The sequence below is a fragment of the Lolium perenne genome, chromosome 4 (assembly GCF_019359855.2).
Source record: "Lolium perenne isolate Kyuss_39 chromosome 4, Kyuss_2.0, whole genome shotgun sequence".
Lineage (NCBI taxonomy): Eukaryota > Viridiplantae > Streptophyta > Magnoliopsida > Poales > Poaceae > Lolium > Lolium perenne.
In genome coordinates this window covers 181,494,649-181,509,296 of record NC_067247.2, presented here as the reverse complement: position 1 = coordinate 181,509,296, position 14,648 = coordinate 181,494,649, and the positions used below count along the sequence as shown (strand labels likewise).

Here is a 14,648-nt window from a genome sequence, read left to right as displayed (position 1 = left end):
GAATCCGGTCGGCCGGCCTGGCAGCCGGCTGGGTTGCTTTTTGGAGCTTTTTTCTGCCCGTTTTTTCTGTCTTTTTCCCCCAACAGTTATTTTTCCACTTGGGCTATAAATACCTTTCTTCCACCTTGAGCCCAAGTACTTCTTCCCTTTTCTCTCACCTCCATTGTTGCATTTGAAGAAGTTGCTCTCTCCCTTGATTCCTCCAACCATTCTTTCTCATATTTGAGGATTTGAGAGAGGAGATCTAGATCTACACTTCCACCAAACCATTTCTTCTCTAAGTGAGGGAATCTCTTGGGATCTAGATCTTGGAGTCTTTGGTTGACTTTCCCCCTTGTTCTTCCTCTCCAATCTCATCCTAGCATTCGTTGCTTTGGTGGGATTTGAGTGTGAAGGACTTGAACACCTCCGGTGTTCTTGCTTTGCATCATTGCATAGTGTTGAGCTCTCCACCACGATTTGTTCGAGTGAGAGACCGTGAGCTTGTTACTCTTGGAGGGTGACCTCCTAGTTGGCTTGGTGATTGGTGCTCCGGTGATCTCTTCAAGAAGATTGTGAAGAGGCCCGGGCTTCTCCTTCGTGGAGCTTGTGAAGTGGTTGTGGAGCTTGCCATCTCCGGAGCGGAGGAAAAGCTAACCATAAGGAAAGGGCCATTATCCTTCGTGGGTGTGGTTCGGAGAATAGGGTGAGCCTTCGTGGCGTGGGGAATCCTTCGTGGGACCTCCACTCCTCCAAACGTGACGTACCTTGTTGCAAAGCAAGGGAACACGGGAATACATCCTCGTCTCCGCGTGCCTCGGTTATTTCTATACCCGAGCTCTCTTTCCTTGTGATAGCCATCGTGCTTGAAGTACATATATCTTGCTATCACTTGTGCTACATATATCTTGTGCCTGTCTTGCTTAGCTCTAGTTGCTATTGTTACACTTAGTTGAGCTTAGCATATTTAGGGTTTGTGCTTGTAAACTAAACGATAGTTTAATTCCGCATTCATACAAGACAAATCGGCAAGAGTTTGTAATTGCCTATTCACCCCCCCCTCTAGGCGACATCTCGATCTTTCAATTGGTATCAGAGCAAGGTCTCTCCTTGTTTTAGGCTTCACCGCCTTGAGAGTAAAGATGTCGGCTAGTAATTTAGTGCACAATGACACAATTATCTTTGTTGGCACAAATTATCATTTGTGGCGAAATTGCTTGCTTTGTAAACTTTGGACCTTGTGTCCAAACATTGAGCAATTTCTAGATGTAGGTTTTTCTCCTCCGATGGATCCTCAAAATCTATCTTTAGAGGATGAGAAAAACTTACATCTTGAAGCTCAAGTATCTAATGAGCTTTTATTCTCCTTGAGACCCGATTTTCGTAGGTTCTTGATATATATAAAGCGAAAGTCGTCTCATGAGATGTGGATCAAGCTTAAGGAAATGTTTGGTGGATCCACTTCTCATTTGGTCGGTGGTGACTCTGAGGAGCTCTCTTCTTCTTCACATCATGAAGAGCTCCAAGTTGCTTCCACCTCCGGCCGTGATGAGTCATCATCTTCTTCCACTTCACCAACGTGTTGCAAGACACAAGGTAATGATATGGTGAGTGGTGAGGGAAATTGCAATGTTGATATTGTGCTCAATAGTGATGACTCTTCATCTCTATCTCATTGCAATGTTTCCTCTTTGGACTTAAACACATCTTGCATTGAAAATAATCTACATGCTTGTGTTGATAGTCCTTGCATATCATGTGTAAATTGCTTACATAGATCTCATGAGTATATGCTTGCCTTGTCTTGCTCCCATAATCAAAATGTTTCTATTTCCTCTAGTTGCTTGTTGACTAACATTGTAGAGGAAACCGAACACTCTATGGATCAAGACATGATTTCAAATGAGGATTCAAGAATATCTTCATCTTCATCCTCCGGTATGCACATGTGCCTTATGGCAAGTGGACCAAAGGTATCTCCTACCTTGACTCCTAACACATCCTCTAATGATGAGAGTGATGATGATGATAATGATGAAGAACATAATATCTTGGTGCATGATATGGCAATGGTATATGCTTCTCTTCGTGGTAATAAAGAAGCTCGTGCTTATCTCGAACACTCTATGCTCGAACACTCTATGGATACCTTGAATAAATATAGGGAAACCATAGTGGAGTTGGAGTCCCATGTTGAAAATGGGGAAATGAGATTCACTCTCCTCAAGCATGAGCTAAAAGATGAGAAGCATGCTAATTTCATGCTTACACAAAAAATTGAATCCTATATGCATGAAAATGAGAAAACTATTGTTGATGCTTGTGCTACTAACTCTAATTCTTGTGAAGCATCGACCTTAAAGGAGAATGTTGAGCTAAGGGCTCAACTTGAGTTGCTAACTAGCAATTATAGGGAATTGGAAGAAAGTCATAAAAAGCTCTCGGGCTCTCATGATGACCTTCTAATTTCCTATGATGGGCTAAAGTTAGCTCATGAGGCTAGTATCACTAAGGTAACATCTTGTGAGCCTCATGTGGACATTAGCACAATCTCTACTACAAATGCTATATCTTCATGTGCTAGTCCTTGTAATCCATCTAGTCAAACTAGTGATACACCTTGTGTTGGATTACTCACTTTGCCTTGTTGCTCTAACAATGAAGCTTCTACTTCCTCTAGTACTTGTATTTCTACTAACCATGTAGAGGAAATAAAAGAGCTCGAGGCCCAAGTCCTTTCTTTGAAGAAAGACTTGGAAAAACGTCATGAAGGGAAATCCGCACTTGACAAGATGCTAAGTGTGCAACAATCCCCCAATGACAAGAGTGGGCTTGGATTCAACTCCAATAACAAGAACAAGTCCAAGAGCAAGAGCAAGAGCAACAAGAAGAAGGGCCAAGACAAAGTCAAGGATCCGGCCAAGTTGGTTTGCTTCAAGTGCAAGGTTGAAGGGCATCATGTTAGATCATGCCCATTGAAGAAAAAGAAGAAGCACTTGAGTGAGAAACAACAAGGGAAACGGCCACAAGGTAAAGGTCAAGCTCATGCTCGACCTCAAGTTGAAGATAGGCCACTTCCCAAGAAGAATCAAGATATTGTTCCCCAAGAGAAGAAATCAATAAAGAAGAGAAAGGGGAACACTTGCTACTTATGCCGTGAGAAGGGGCACTTTGCTTCTTCTTGCTTAGGTGGTACCTTATCTAACCCTATAATTGTTGATGATGATTATTCTCTAGGGAAGGATAAGGATGGCAATGTGTTTGCCAAGTTTGTTGGAACTCAAAGTGGTTTCAAGAAAAGAACCATTTGGGTTGCCAAGCCTATTGTGACTAACCTCTTAGGACCCAACTTGGTTGGGGACCAACAATCTCAAACTTGATCAATAGGTACAAGTGGAGGTCATTGGAGACTTGGCTACTTCATGAAGAATTAAGGGATCTTCATATATTATATTTTGACCAAGCCAAGTCGTATGGATTATCATCTATATCTTATATCCAATGTTCCTCCTTGCGGTAACTTATACTTCAACTCTTCATGTGTATTGTAAGTTACTTGCCCCTTTTGCATGTTTGGTTTTGTACCAAATATGTGTTTGTATGTGTTGTGCCTTACTTGCCTATCTTGTGTATTCAAGTATGTTTGTTTGACTCATCATATACTTGTGTATTGTTTTGGAGCCTAATGCATCTTGATGATATCTTATTTGGCTCTCTTTGAGTGATTAATGGAACATCCCATTTTGGGGGAGTGGTATGTTTTGTGCATCTCTCCTTCTATAAAATGTGGGTATATGGGTACCACCACTTAGTATTGATATTGCAAGATTATCTAGTCACTATGTGGTGTGTCATACTCATGAGGAATTCAAATTCTAAATATCCATTAATGATCTCTAGTTGAATTTTTGTTGCCTCTTGTTTAGAAGAAATGTTTTATCACATTATGGGGGAGTAATATGTTTTGTACATATCACAAGCCTAGAAAATGTAAACATTTGAGGTTATGCCACTTAGAGTTGATGCTCTTAATAATCTTGCTCCTAGGTGGCATGTTTGCTCAAACAAGCTCCACTCTTATTAAAAATCTCTTAATTACTCATCTTATGGATTCTTATTTGAGTAAGAAATTTTTGGTACGGTTTTCCCTCAAATACATATCTCTATATCTTATTTGGACACCGTTTGCTTTGAGTTATTCTAATCATTGCCGTGCGTGATTGTTTGACTAATTGAAGCTATCAAGAATCTTCATCCGTGCATAGTGCTTAATTATATATATACTTAATCCTATGCCTTTTATTGTGAAGATGATCCTACTATCATTATCAATACACCACCGGAAATTATTTCCAATATACTCATTGTCTTTGACAATTGATAACCTTGTATGTGGCTGAATTTATGGATCACCTTCACCTTGAATTACTTCTTATTGCCTTATTTTATTTCCAACAAATCCTTGTTGCTCCCATGTGTCTTCCTTGCCCCTTTGAAAAATCTTTTGATAAATTCTCTTGATTCATATCAAGTGTTTGTTTTGGAAGACAAACCTTTTCCTTACGGTACATTGTGCCATTGTAAAAAGTGTATAGGGTTTGGTTTATTTTGTTTGAACCTTGCTCTTTTGGGGAGTCTGCTATCTCATTCCTTCTTACATATTCTATTTGCTTGAATGAGATATATCTTTGAGCATGTTTGCTTTATTTCATCCTTTGTGCTCGATGGTTCCTTCTTAGTTCATTTGTTGAACTTTGTTGAACAAATCTTTTGTGATTTGCATCTTTGATATAATTTGGACAACAAATTTGTTTGGTGACACCTTTATGCCTTATTTGATTTATTTGGTGTTTTGTCCAAAGTATATCTTTCTTGGATCTTTAAAGTCTTTATGTGTGCTTATATGTAATTTGTTTATATTTGTAGCATGTTTGCTTTCTTTGATCCATTATATAGTATATACTCCATCAAATCCTAAATGGCTAAGATGTGCATGAAATTCAAATTTCATCCAAAATATGCACATATTTATATGGAGTGTGTCCTATATATTGTGGTTAGTCTAACCATGTTGGACCCAATAAGTTTGGGGACCAAGATGTACTTGAATGATGTTTTAGGTACATTGGAGATGCAATGGAAGCTTGTCTCATCTATAAGGAAGGTGTTGTCAACATATGAGAATTGGAGTCAAGCTAGGATGATCGATGAACTCTTATCTACTACATCAAGCCATTGCTATCTCAGTAACAAGTATCTTATTCATGCATTCTCATATATCATCCAACCTCTTGTAGGTTGCATCTTGGCATGAAATTCCTTATTTCGAAAATATTGAGGTTCTTGAAAAATCCTTTTAAAGAAAACTTCTTATTGTACACTTGAGTAATTTGAGAAGATGCATATGATGGGGATATATAGATATATATACATCATGTTTATGATTCACCTATCCCAAATATGCCCTCTAGCAATTTATTGCATATCAATTCCTCAAAGAACTCTTATGTGCAATATTGATGAAATTGCGAAATAAATCCGTATTTATGATACTTGTTGCTTTTCTCGAAACACTCCAATTAGCTTTACTTCCCTTATTGTTGGTTGTGATGTTTTTGAGATTTTACTTGGTTGAAGCTCATTCATATACCATAAGTGAAAATTGGAGCCATAGGCTATATGTGCTTTTTAAGCAAACATCCTTTGGTATATCCTATGACTTCATCTTGGATATCTTGTCTTATTTACTTTATTAACCTCTCGTGTGTGCATGTTTCTTTATGGACCACTTTGTCCACTTTAGAAACTCATATACATAAGAGGGCTAATCCATCACCTTGATATCCTTGTTCTTTGCCAACCATCTTCTTATCCTTTTGATTTTAGTGTTGTTGGTAAAGAAGATTTATGAGTGCTTGGTTTATTTGTTTTTCTTCATGCACTCATATCTCATAATTGTTGGACTCAAGTTGCTCTTGATAAGCATATTCACTTTATCTTAGTTGTGTTCTAAATGATATATAGGGAGTGAGGATTCCATGTTTGTGCATATTGTATTCAAATATAAACATTATAAATTGCGCATGAACCTTGGGGAGCTTTCTTATTTTTTGAGCACTATATTTCTCTTATCATGATATCTTTGTTTGTCCAATTGGATCTTTGATTGCTTGCTTTATTTGTTGAAGCTCACCTCACCATGTTATTTTTATGCAATCTTTGATCCTCAATATAGTTTGATTTCCTTCAAGTATTCATCATTGGATATGTGCACTTGATTCCACTCAAATTATGAGAAGTGCACACTTTGGGGAGGAACTCACATTATATTGGCCTTCTAAAATTTTCACCCATTTTGACAATCGATGCCAATGGGGGAGAAGTTTAGAGGGTTTAAGGGAATGGTTTTATACTTAAGCTTGGTTTGTGCATAAGTGTTTTGCCTCTCATGCATTCCATATTTATATGTCTTGCATGGTTGTATATATATAGTGGAAACTATCCCAAAGGTTAATCTTGACAATATATGCAATGAATTCATGTTCATCACACGTGCATACATTGTGGGGGAGTTTTCTCTATATATATTGGTTCTACTCACATCCATTGCATTTGTTGTAGTTGTGTGAGTAGAGCCGGTTTTGATATGGACTAGTTGCTTTGTGTTACTTGACCATATCAAATACAACCTCTTGTATACAACTTATTCTCGGATAAGTTGCGTACTTGTCACTAATATTCATTATATAAACCCTCTTATTATGGTTGTCATCAATTACCAAAATGGGGGAGATTGTAAGGGTACATTGCCCCTATGTGTGGTTTTGGTAATTAATGACAACCCCTATGGACTAATGTTTTCATTGAGTTTATATGAAGGAATATTCCATAGGTACTACTTGCTCTCCATGTGTTGGATTCAAGTATGGATGCCATGAAGATAAAGATATACCTTGTGATTTGGCATCAAGATCATCGGTATGAATATATATATATATATATATGATATGATCAAGAAGAAGAAATGAAGATGGAGTTCTTATGTGGAACTCAATATTAGCCATGCTCTATCTTAAGTGAGTATGAGAAGATACAAGGGTGAGTTGGGCAAGTTCAAGATGAGCATCTTGAGTGGATCACATGCTTGAAGCTTGCCGTCCATTTGGTGATAGTGGACATGTGAAGATGTGCATCAATGGAGCTTTCCCATCATGGTGTATGGGGGAGCATTTGTGAGTATACACGAAGCGACAATGATCAAGTGAGGCATTCCGGCTTGTGTGGAGCTTGAAGTGTTATCATCAAGATCAAGCGGGATGCGCAAGGCAAAGGTATGACCTTGATAGGTTTTCCTTTTACCGGTCTCGAGGTGGTTGATGGGAGACCGGATTATAGGATAGATAGCCGCACTATTAAGAGGGGCTTTCGGTTGGGTAACTTGATCACATCGTCTTAGGGAGCTCAATCCTTTGCATACTTTGCACATTCTTATTGCTTCTTGGTATTTCTCGGTGTGAGGTTCTTGAGCTTGTTGCTAGCTTTACAACAAGCCCAAGTTCATCGAAAACGGAGTTCGCATGCATCTTCTATTGCGTTTTCGAGGTTGGGTGATTTTACCGGTTATTCATGATATAAGGTTCTACCTTTTATATTCATGATAAAATCCCCTCCTACAGATTCTTAGGTTTTCACTTTCTATGAGATAGAATTTGTTGTTATCTTCCAAACAAAATTGGTTTCATGCGATTCGGAGTTCGGGAGCATTAGTTATTAAAGAAAAAGGAAAAACAGAAAAGAAGAAAAAGAAAAGAAGAAAAAAAAAGGGGGAAGGGCAGCCGGCCGGCCGACCGGCCTGCCGGGCCACGCACCGGCCCGCCCGGCCGATTCCGGCCCAGGCGCTTGTGCCTTCCGGGGGCGGATTCCAGTGGGCCTGGCTGCCCACTCCGGCCCAGGCGCCGGTCGCCTGCCGAGCCTCCCGGCTCCCGCCCGGCCAGGCCGGCCTCCCGCCCGGCTGGGCCTTAGGCGCCCGCGCGGCCCACCTACCCCGCGCGCTGCCTTGCTCCCTCGCCGCCCGCGCACGTGTGGTGCAGCCCGCTTCTCGGGCTGCTGGGCCCGGTCGGCTGGATGGGCCACCGGCCGCATCAGCGCCGAATCCGGTCGGCTGCACTGGCAGGCCGGCTGCTTTTTGGAGCTTTTTTCTGCCCGTTTTTTCTGTCTTTTCCCCCCAACAGTTATTTTTCCACTTGGGCTATAAATACCTTTCTTCCACCTTGAGCCCAAGTACTTCTTCCCTTTTCTCTCACCTCCATTGTTGCATTTGAAGAAGTTGCTCTCTCCCTTGATTCCTCCAACCATTCTTGCTCATATTTGAGGATTTGAGAGAGGAGATCTAGATCTACACTTCCACCAAACCATTTCTTCTCTAAGTGAGGGAATCTCTTGGGATCTAGATCTTGGAGTCTTTGGTTGACTTTCCCCCTTGTTCTTCCTCTCCAATCTCATCCTAGCATTCGTTGCTTTGGTGGGATTTGAGTGTGAAGGACTTGAACACCTCCGGTGTTCTTGCTTTGCATCATTGCATAGTGTTGAGCTCTCCACCACGATTTGTTCGAGTGAGAGACCGTGAGCTTGTTACTCTTGGAGGGTGACCTCCTAGTTGGCTTGGTGATTGGTGCTCCGGTGATCTCTTCAAGAAGATTGTGAAGAGGCCCGGGCTTCTCCTTCGTGGAGCTTGTGAAGTGGTTGTGGAGCTTGCCATCTCCGGAGCGGAGGAAAAGCTAACCATAAGGAAAGGGCCATTATCCTTCGTGGGTGTGGTTCGGAGAATAGGGTGAGCCTTCGTGGCGCGGGGAATCATTCGTGGGACCTCCACTCCTCCAAACGTGACGTACCTTGTTGCAAAGCAAGGGAACACGGGAATACATCCTCGTCTCCGCGTGCCTCGGTTATTTCTATACCCGAGCTCTCTTTCCTTGTGATAGCCATCGTGCTTGAAGTACATATATCTTGCTATCACTTGTGCTACATATATCTTGTGCCTATCTTGCTTAGCTCTAGTTGCTATTGTTACACTTAGTTGAGCTTAGCATATTTAGGGTTTGTGCTTGTAAACTAAACGATAGTTTAATTCCGCATTCATACAAGACAAATCCGCAAGAGTTTGTAATTGCCTATTCACCCCCCCCTCTAGGCGACATCTCGATCTTTCAAAAGCAAGGTTGTGTGAGGATCCATCGACACGGTTAATCGCCATGAGCTTCTCCCCTGCCTTGGCCATGTTGTCATTTGCAGCCACATAGGAAACTAGATCATCTGCGGTCAGATCTGCTTGCTTGGTGAGGATTTGCAAGTTGAGTGCAAGGTTGGTGTCCTTTTGTTTAACAACGACAATTACCTTGGACTTTATGAATTCTTAATTCATTTCAAAGCCATCATTATACTGTTCACATCCAAGGCCCTTGACCTTTACTCCAAGAGGACCAAGCCTTCCATGAGCATCAACAATGGATTCTCCTTCTCTAATCATAAACAGAGTTGCCTTTGTCTTTGTTGACTCATAGAGAGCCTTCTAGATCAGATTAGTTTTCTCTTGTAGTACTAAAATGCGATATCAAAGCTCTTTTGTAGAGTCTATATCATTGACTTGATCGAGAAGCTTGCGATTGATGCCACTTCTAATCTTGTCACATGCAGATGAATTAAGTTGACGGTTGTAGAATTCGGTGGAGGTCAACCTAATGGGATCTTGTGGCTTCCGGTATCCATCAACGATGATCTCCCACATCTCCACACTGCAGCTATGAATATGAGACTCCATAGAGGAATTCCAAAAAGAAAAGTGAGTTCCATCAAAATGGGGAACATCCCCACTATGGTTTATATGCGGCATGGGTGAAGTGTTTTTGGGATAGTCATAATTGACTTCATGGAAAGTTTCCGGAGGTATCGAAGCCCCACTAGAGCTCCCACTAGTTAGGTTTTTAAGCATGTCACTCATTTGTGCCATTTGGCTTTGGATTTCATCCTCCTTTTTCTTTTTCTCAGCCTCATATGCTAAGAATCTGGATTTCATCTCCTTAACCGAAAGGCTAGAATATTCGTCCAGACCCTCGAATAGTTTATCCATCTCACTCTTAAGGCTGTAAGGCCCTTAAAAGAGTCCAGGCTCTGATACGAGTTGAAAGTTCAGAGATGGTAAACCTAGAGGGGGTGAATAGGTTTCTACAAATTTTAATTCTTTCTTTGCAATGTTAGGCTTTGCGGAATATAAAGATGAGCCTAATGCAAACTAGGTGACGCACCCTATATGATGATACAAGTAACTCGAGCACAAATGCTCTCACATGCAGTTATATCACAAGTAAAGAGTTCAGTTAGGGATAACCGATAGCACGCGGAGACGAATGTTTATTCTCGTGTTCCCTTCCTTTGCAAGAAGGTACGTCACGTTTGGAGAGGTGGGGGTCGCACGAAGGATTCCCCAACGCCATGAAGGCTCACCTTCTTCTCCGGAGCCTATCCCACGAAGGAATAGCTCACTCACTTGTGGTAGACTTTGAGGCAACCTCCAACCCTTCACAATCTTGTCAGGAGCAAATCCACAGCCCGGATGCTTCCAGACTACTCTTGCCCACCTAGGGTTTCCAAGGAACTCTAGAGAGAAGGTATCTCGATGAATACAAGGGGGAACAAGAGTTGACTCGGTGGAACTATAGATGAAGACCTCCTCTATCTTTTCCCCAGAGGGATTCGAGATTGGGTGGAGGAGGAGAGAGATCTGAGGTTTTTGGTGTTTCTATCAATGGAGTACAAGAGAGAGAGAGAGAGAGAGCTCAAGAACAGTTTGTAGTGTAGTGCCTTGATGTTCTGAGCTAGGTGAAGGGGCATTTATATGGTCCCTCGAAATCTAGCCGTTGTGACCTGTCCAGCTCAGCAAACAGTCGAGGAGGCCGGTCAACCGGGCGTGGGGTCGAGCCATCCGGTCCAGAGGCCGGTTCCGCCGGGCCAGAGGCCGGACCATCCGGTCCAAACCGGACCGTGCACCGGGCCAGATCCGAGCGGAGGTGAAATGTTAACTGCAATGTGCCTGGTTGGCACCAGCGCCAGGGCCGGTCGGCGCCGGGGCACCTGGTCCCACGGCCGGTCCAACCGGACCACAGACCGGCCACAGGCAGAAATGCCATTCTTCATTTTTGTTGAAGTAGGGGGGTCTCCCTTTACCTCCTTGTGCCATTGATACACCATTATACATGTTTGGCTAATACCTGAGAATAATCTTATAGGCATGTATTAGTCTGAATAGTCTAGCAACAGTGTCATTGTTTACCAAAATAATGGATAAGGGTAAAATACCCTTACAACTACCAAATTTGGGGGAAAAGGACTGGGCTCGGCATGGCCCGGGCCCTGCCCCGGCCCAGCGCGAGGTGGCCAAACAGCTGGGCTGCCCATCCTACACCCTGAAGTCGACCTCGGAGAAGCTGCGCCGCCAAGCCGCCACGATCGACCTCCCTTGCGCCATGGATCCCGCTGCCTTCAGCCAGATGCAGGACGGGTTTATGTCACCTGCGGCTGCAGAAGCTCTCAGGGGAGCCCCCTCCGCCCAAGCACGCCCAAACCGCAGAGCCTCCACACTGCCACAGAGTGGCCGCGCCGCCATCACCGCGAGAAGTGGAAAAGACGCCCGCCGCCGCCCGAGCTTCGCCCCCGGTGGTGGCGAGGCAGGGAAGGGGAAGGAGAAGGCCAACGACGCGATTTAGGGTTCCGCCCTGCAACTTGCGTGAGCCTAGGATGAAACATTTTTCCGTAAATTACTGTACTCTCATCGTAATAAGCTAGTATGAAAATCGTACAGTACAAAATGTCGAAAGGGGTAACATCGAACTCTACTGTGTTCGCCACTACTCAGTGCCGAGAAGCGCACGGAAGGTCGCAAGCAACATACGGTGATGACCCGAGCAGTCGTGGAAGTCAAGCGCATCCGCGTCTGGGCCGAAGACACCGCGTTGCTCTGTCTCTCCGCTCCGTAAACCGCGTAAAGCACAGCCACATAGCGGTTTCAGCGTGAATCAAAGGCAGTCCCGGCCACGCAATACTTCGGAGTCACGAGTCTTCACCCTGTGCGCAGCGCAGATCACTACGCTACGCGGCTGCCATGGCGCTGTGGACCGGGCTGGGTCAGGCGGCGACGGTGGCGCAGCTTGTCGGCGCGGACGTCGGCGGGCTCATCTCCATGATCATGCAGGCCGCGCTGACGGCTCGGCAGAACAGGAGGGAGTGCGAGCAGGTGGCGCGCCGGGTCCTCATGATCGCCGAGCTGCTGCCGCACCTGGAGGCGTGTCAGGAGGCGGTCCGGCCGCTGGCTGGGCTGGGCGACACGCTCCGGGACGCGCACGAGCTCGTGGTGTCCTGCCAGGGGAGGAACCTGGCGTACCAGCTCGCCATGGCCGGGAGGCAGGCCGACAGGTTCAGGGAGGTCCAGAGCAGGATCGATTCGTACCTCATCCTCTTCCCCATCATCAGCCACATCGGCATAACCCGCCGCCTCGACCGAATCTACAACATCCTCGTTCCAGATAGCGCCACAAGCTCAGCATCTCCACCCTCCAGTTCGCCCCAGGTGCAGGTATGTATATATACATAATACAAATTGATCGAACAAGAGTGTATTTTCGATTGTGCCGTGCCCTCCGTGATGAACAGAAGCTCACTACTCTACTCATCATTTGTTTCTCAGGAGCCTACTGAGGTCGCTCGGGAGGTTCTACCGCATGGAACCGAAGAGTTCACGTTGGCAGAGATCATGGCGGGCACCAATAATTTCGCCGATGATACCATGATCGGTCAAGGTGGCTCTGCAATTGTGTACAGGGGCAGACTTTCCGATGGGCGTGAGGTGGCCATCAAGCGCGCTCGGCACCCGATCAGTTCCGATCTGGAGGATGAGTTCCGCACGGAGATTGCCATCCTCTCGCAGCTCCAGCACAAGCACATCGTGCGCCTCCTTGGGACCAGCTGCTGGTCCATGAACAAGGAGAAGCGCCTCTTATCCTTCAGGAGGAAGCGGGCCGAGCGGCTTTTGGTGTACGAGTACATGGACAACGACACGCTCCACGACCACCTGCACAAGCACAACCAACCATCCTCCTCGCCGGTGACGGTGTCCTGGAAGATGCGCATCGATGTGCTCCTGGGCGTGTCGCGCGCCATCGAGCACCTGCACTGTCACGCCGTACCGCCGGTCATCCACGGGGACATCAAGCCGGCCAACATCCTTCTTGACTCCAGCTGGGTCCCGCGCCTGTCGGACTTCGGTGCGTCGGTCCACTGGAACCCGATGAAGGACACATACGCCTACGTAGGCACAATCGGGTACCTCGATCCGGAATACTTCCGCACAGGCCATCTGAAGCCGGCGAGCGACGTTTACAGCTTCGGTGTGTTGATGCTCGAGGTTCTGACGGGGAAGAAGGGGGTGGAGGTGGAGGGACCACTGTTTGACTTGCCGTCCTTCGCTCTCCCCATCATTGAGGCCGGCAATGTAGAGGTGCTGCTGGACAAGCGCCCATCACCGGAGGAGCCAACGCCGCGGCAGCTCCAGGCGCTGGAGTACTTGGCACAGACGGCAGCCTGCTGCCTGCAGTTCCAGGGGAAGAACCGACCGGTCATTTCAGAGGTCGTCGCCAGCCTCGAGGCGGCCCTCGAGTTTATGTGCAGTCATGATAGTTCGGTCGATGCAGTGTTGTGCACCCGGCCCAAGATGTGGGAAAATCTTCGGTCGCTAAAGGAAATTAAATAGGTGCGAGAGCGTAACACTGGAGACTGAAGGGGTGCTATCGGATACAGAGTTCACTGAACCAAGATAGTTTGCATAATACAACCCCCAAAGTTCACCAGCCTGGATCTACAGTACATGGCATGCAGAAGATACGAAGACATTTGGATGTCTGCTTGTGAATCAGCCGAGGGAGGGAGGATTGCCGTGAAAAATTGTTTGGGTGGTGCTCATCAAAATTGCTCGGAAAGTATCATGCCGGTAGGTATCAGTGGAGGGACGATATTTTTTACGACAGCGATATGAATCTTCTTGCTCTCTCACAAAGTATCATGCCAGTAGGCATTCTGCTGTAATGGTCCGAGCTGTTTTATTTCAGCTTTGCAGACAAGTCTACAGATTCGTGCGCATCCTGTACTATTCGAAGTAACTAAATCTAATAGTATCTCTAGCCGATTCCTTAAAAAGAGAGGTAAAACACCTAACTGATCCCCTAAACGGAATGGCCCGTCTGCCCCGTCCCAAGTGCCCCGTCCTGTTTCCCTTCTCTCCAGAGAAAGGCGATAAGATTTCCGACCTCTCTCTAAGGGCATCTCCAGCGGTGCGACACATTTTGGACGCCTAAAATCTCTGCTGGCTTCCGTTTGCGTTGCCTGGCGGGCGCCAAAATGACCGGAGCGAAATGTCCGTTTGCGTCGGGGGCTACCTCCAGCGGTCCGACGCATTTTAGACATGTAAGTGTTTTTTTTGTGCTATTTCTTTTCCTTTTTGTTGAATGAGCAAGTTAAACGCGAAAAAGTAGTACTCATCAATGATGTCATGTTGCTCCAATCGAATAGATTATAGCCTAAACAATTAACCGGATACTTCAATCGAATAGATTCAAACATATTTA

At 45.1% G+C, this 14,648-nt stretch overlaps 1 protein-coding gene across 1 annotated transcript; it reads left to right on the top strand.

The window, feature by feature from the left end:
* Positions 1-12,065: 12,065 nt before the first annotated feature.
* On the top strand, positions 12,066-14,155 carry LOC127294485 (putative serine/threonine-protein kinase-like protein CCR3). Its single transcript, XM_051324313.2, has 2 exons — positions 12,066-12,604; positions 12,716-14,155. Exons 1-2 carry the CDS (start codon positions 12,134-12,136, stop codon positions 13,775-13,777), a joined length of 1,533 nt encoding a protein of 510 aa, XP_051180273.1. The 5' UTR covers positions 12,066-12,133; the 3' UTR covers positions 13,778-14,155.
* The last annotated feature ends 493 nt before the right edge of the window (positions 14,156-14,648 follow it).

What these genes read in the sequence shown, in the direction of transcription:
- LOC127294485 (XM_051324313.2), top strand. Translation starts at nt 12,134, where the DNA reads ATGGCGCTGTGGACCGGGCTGGGTCAGGCGGCGACGGTGGCGCAGCTT. An exon ending in CCAGTTCGCCCCAGGTGCAG is followed by an intron (nt 12,605 to 12,715) that starts GTATGTATATAT and finishes TTTGTTTCTCAG; the next exon opens with GAGCCTACTGAGGTCGCTCG.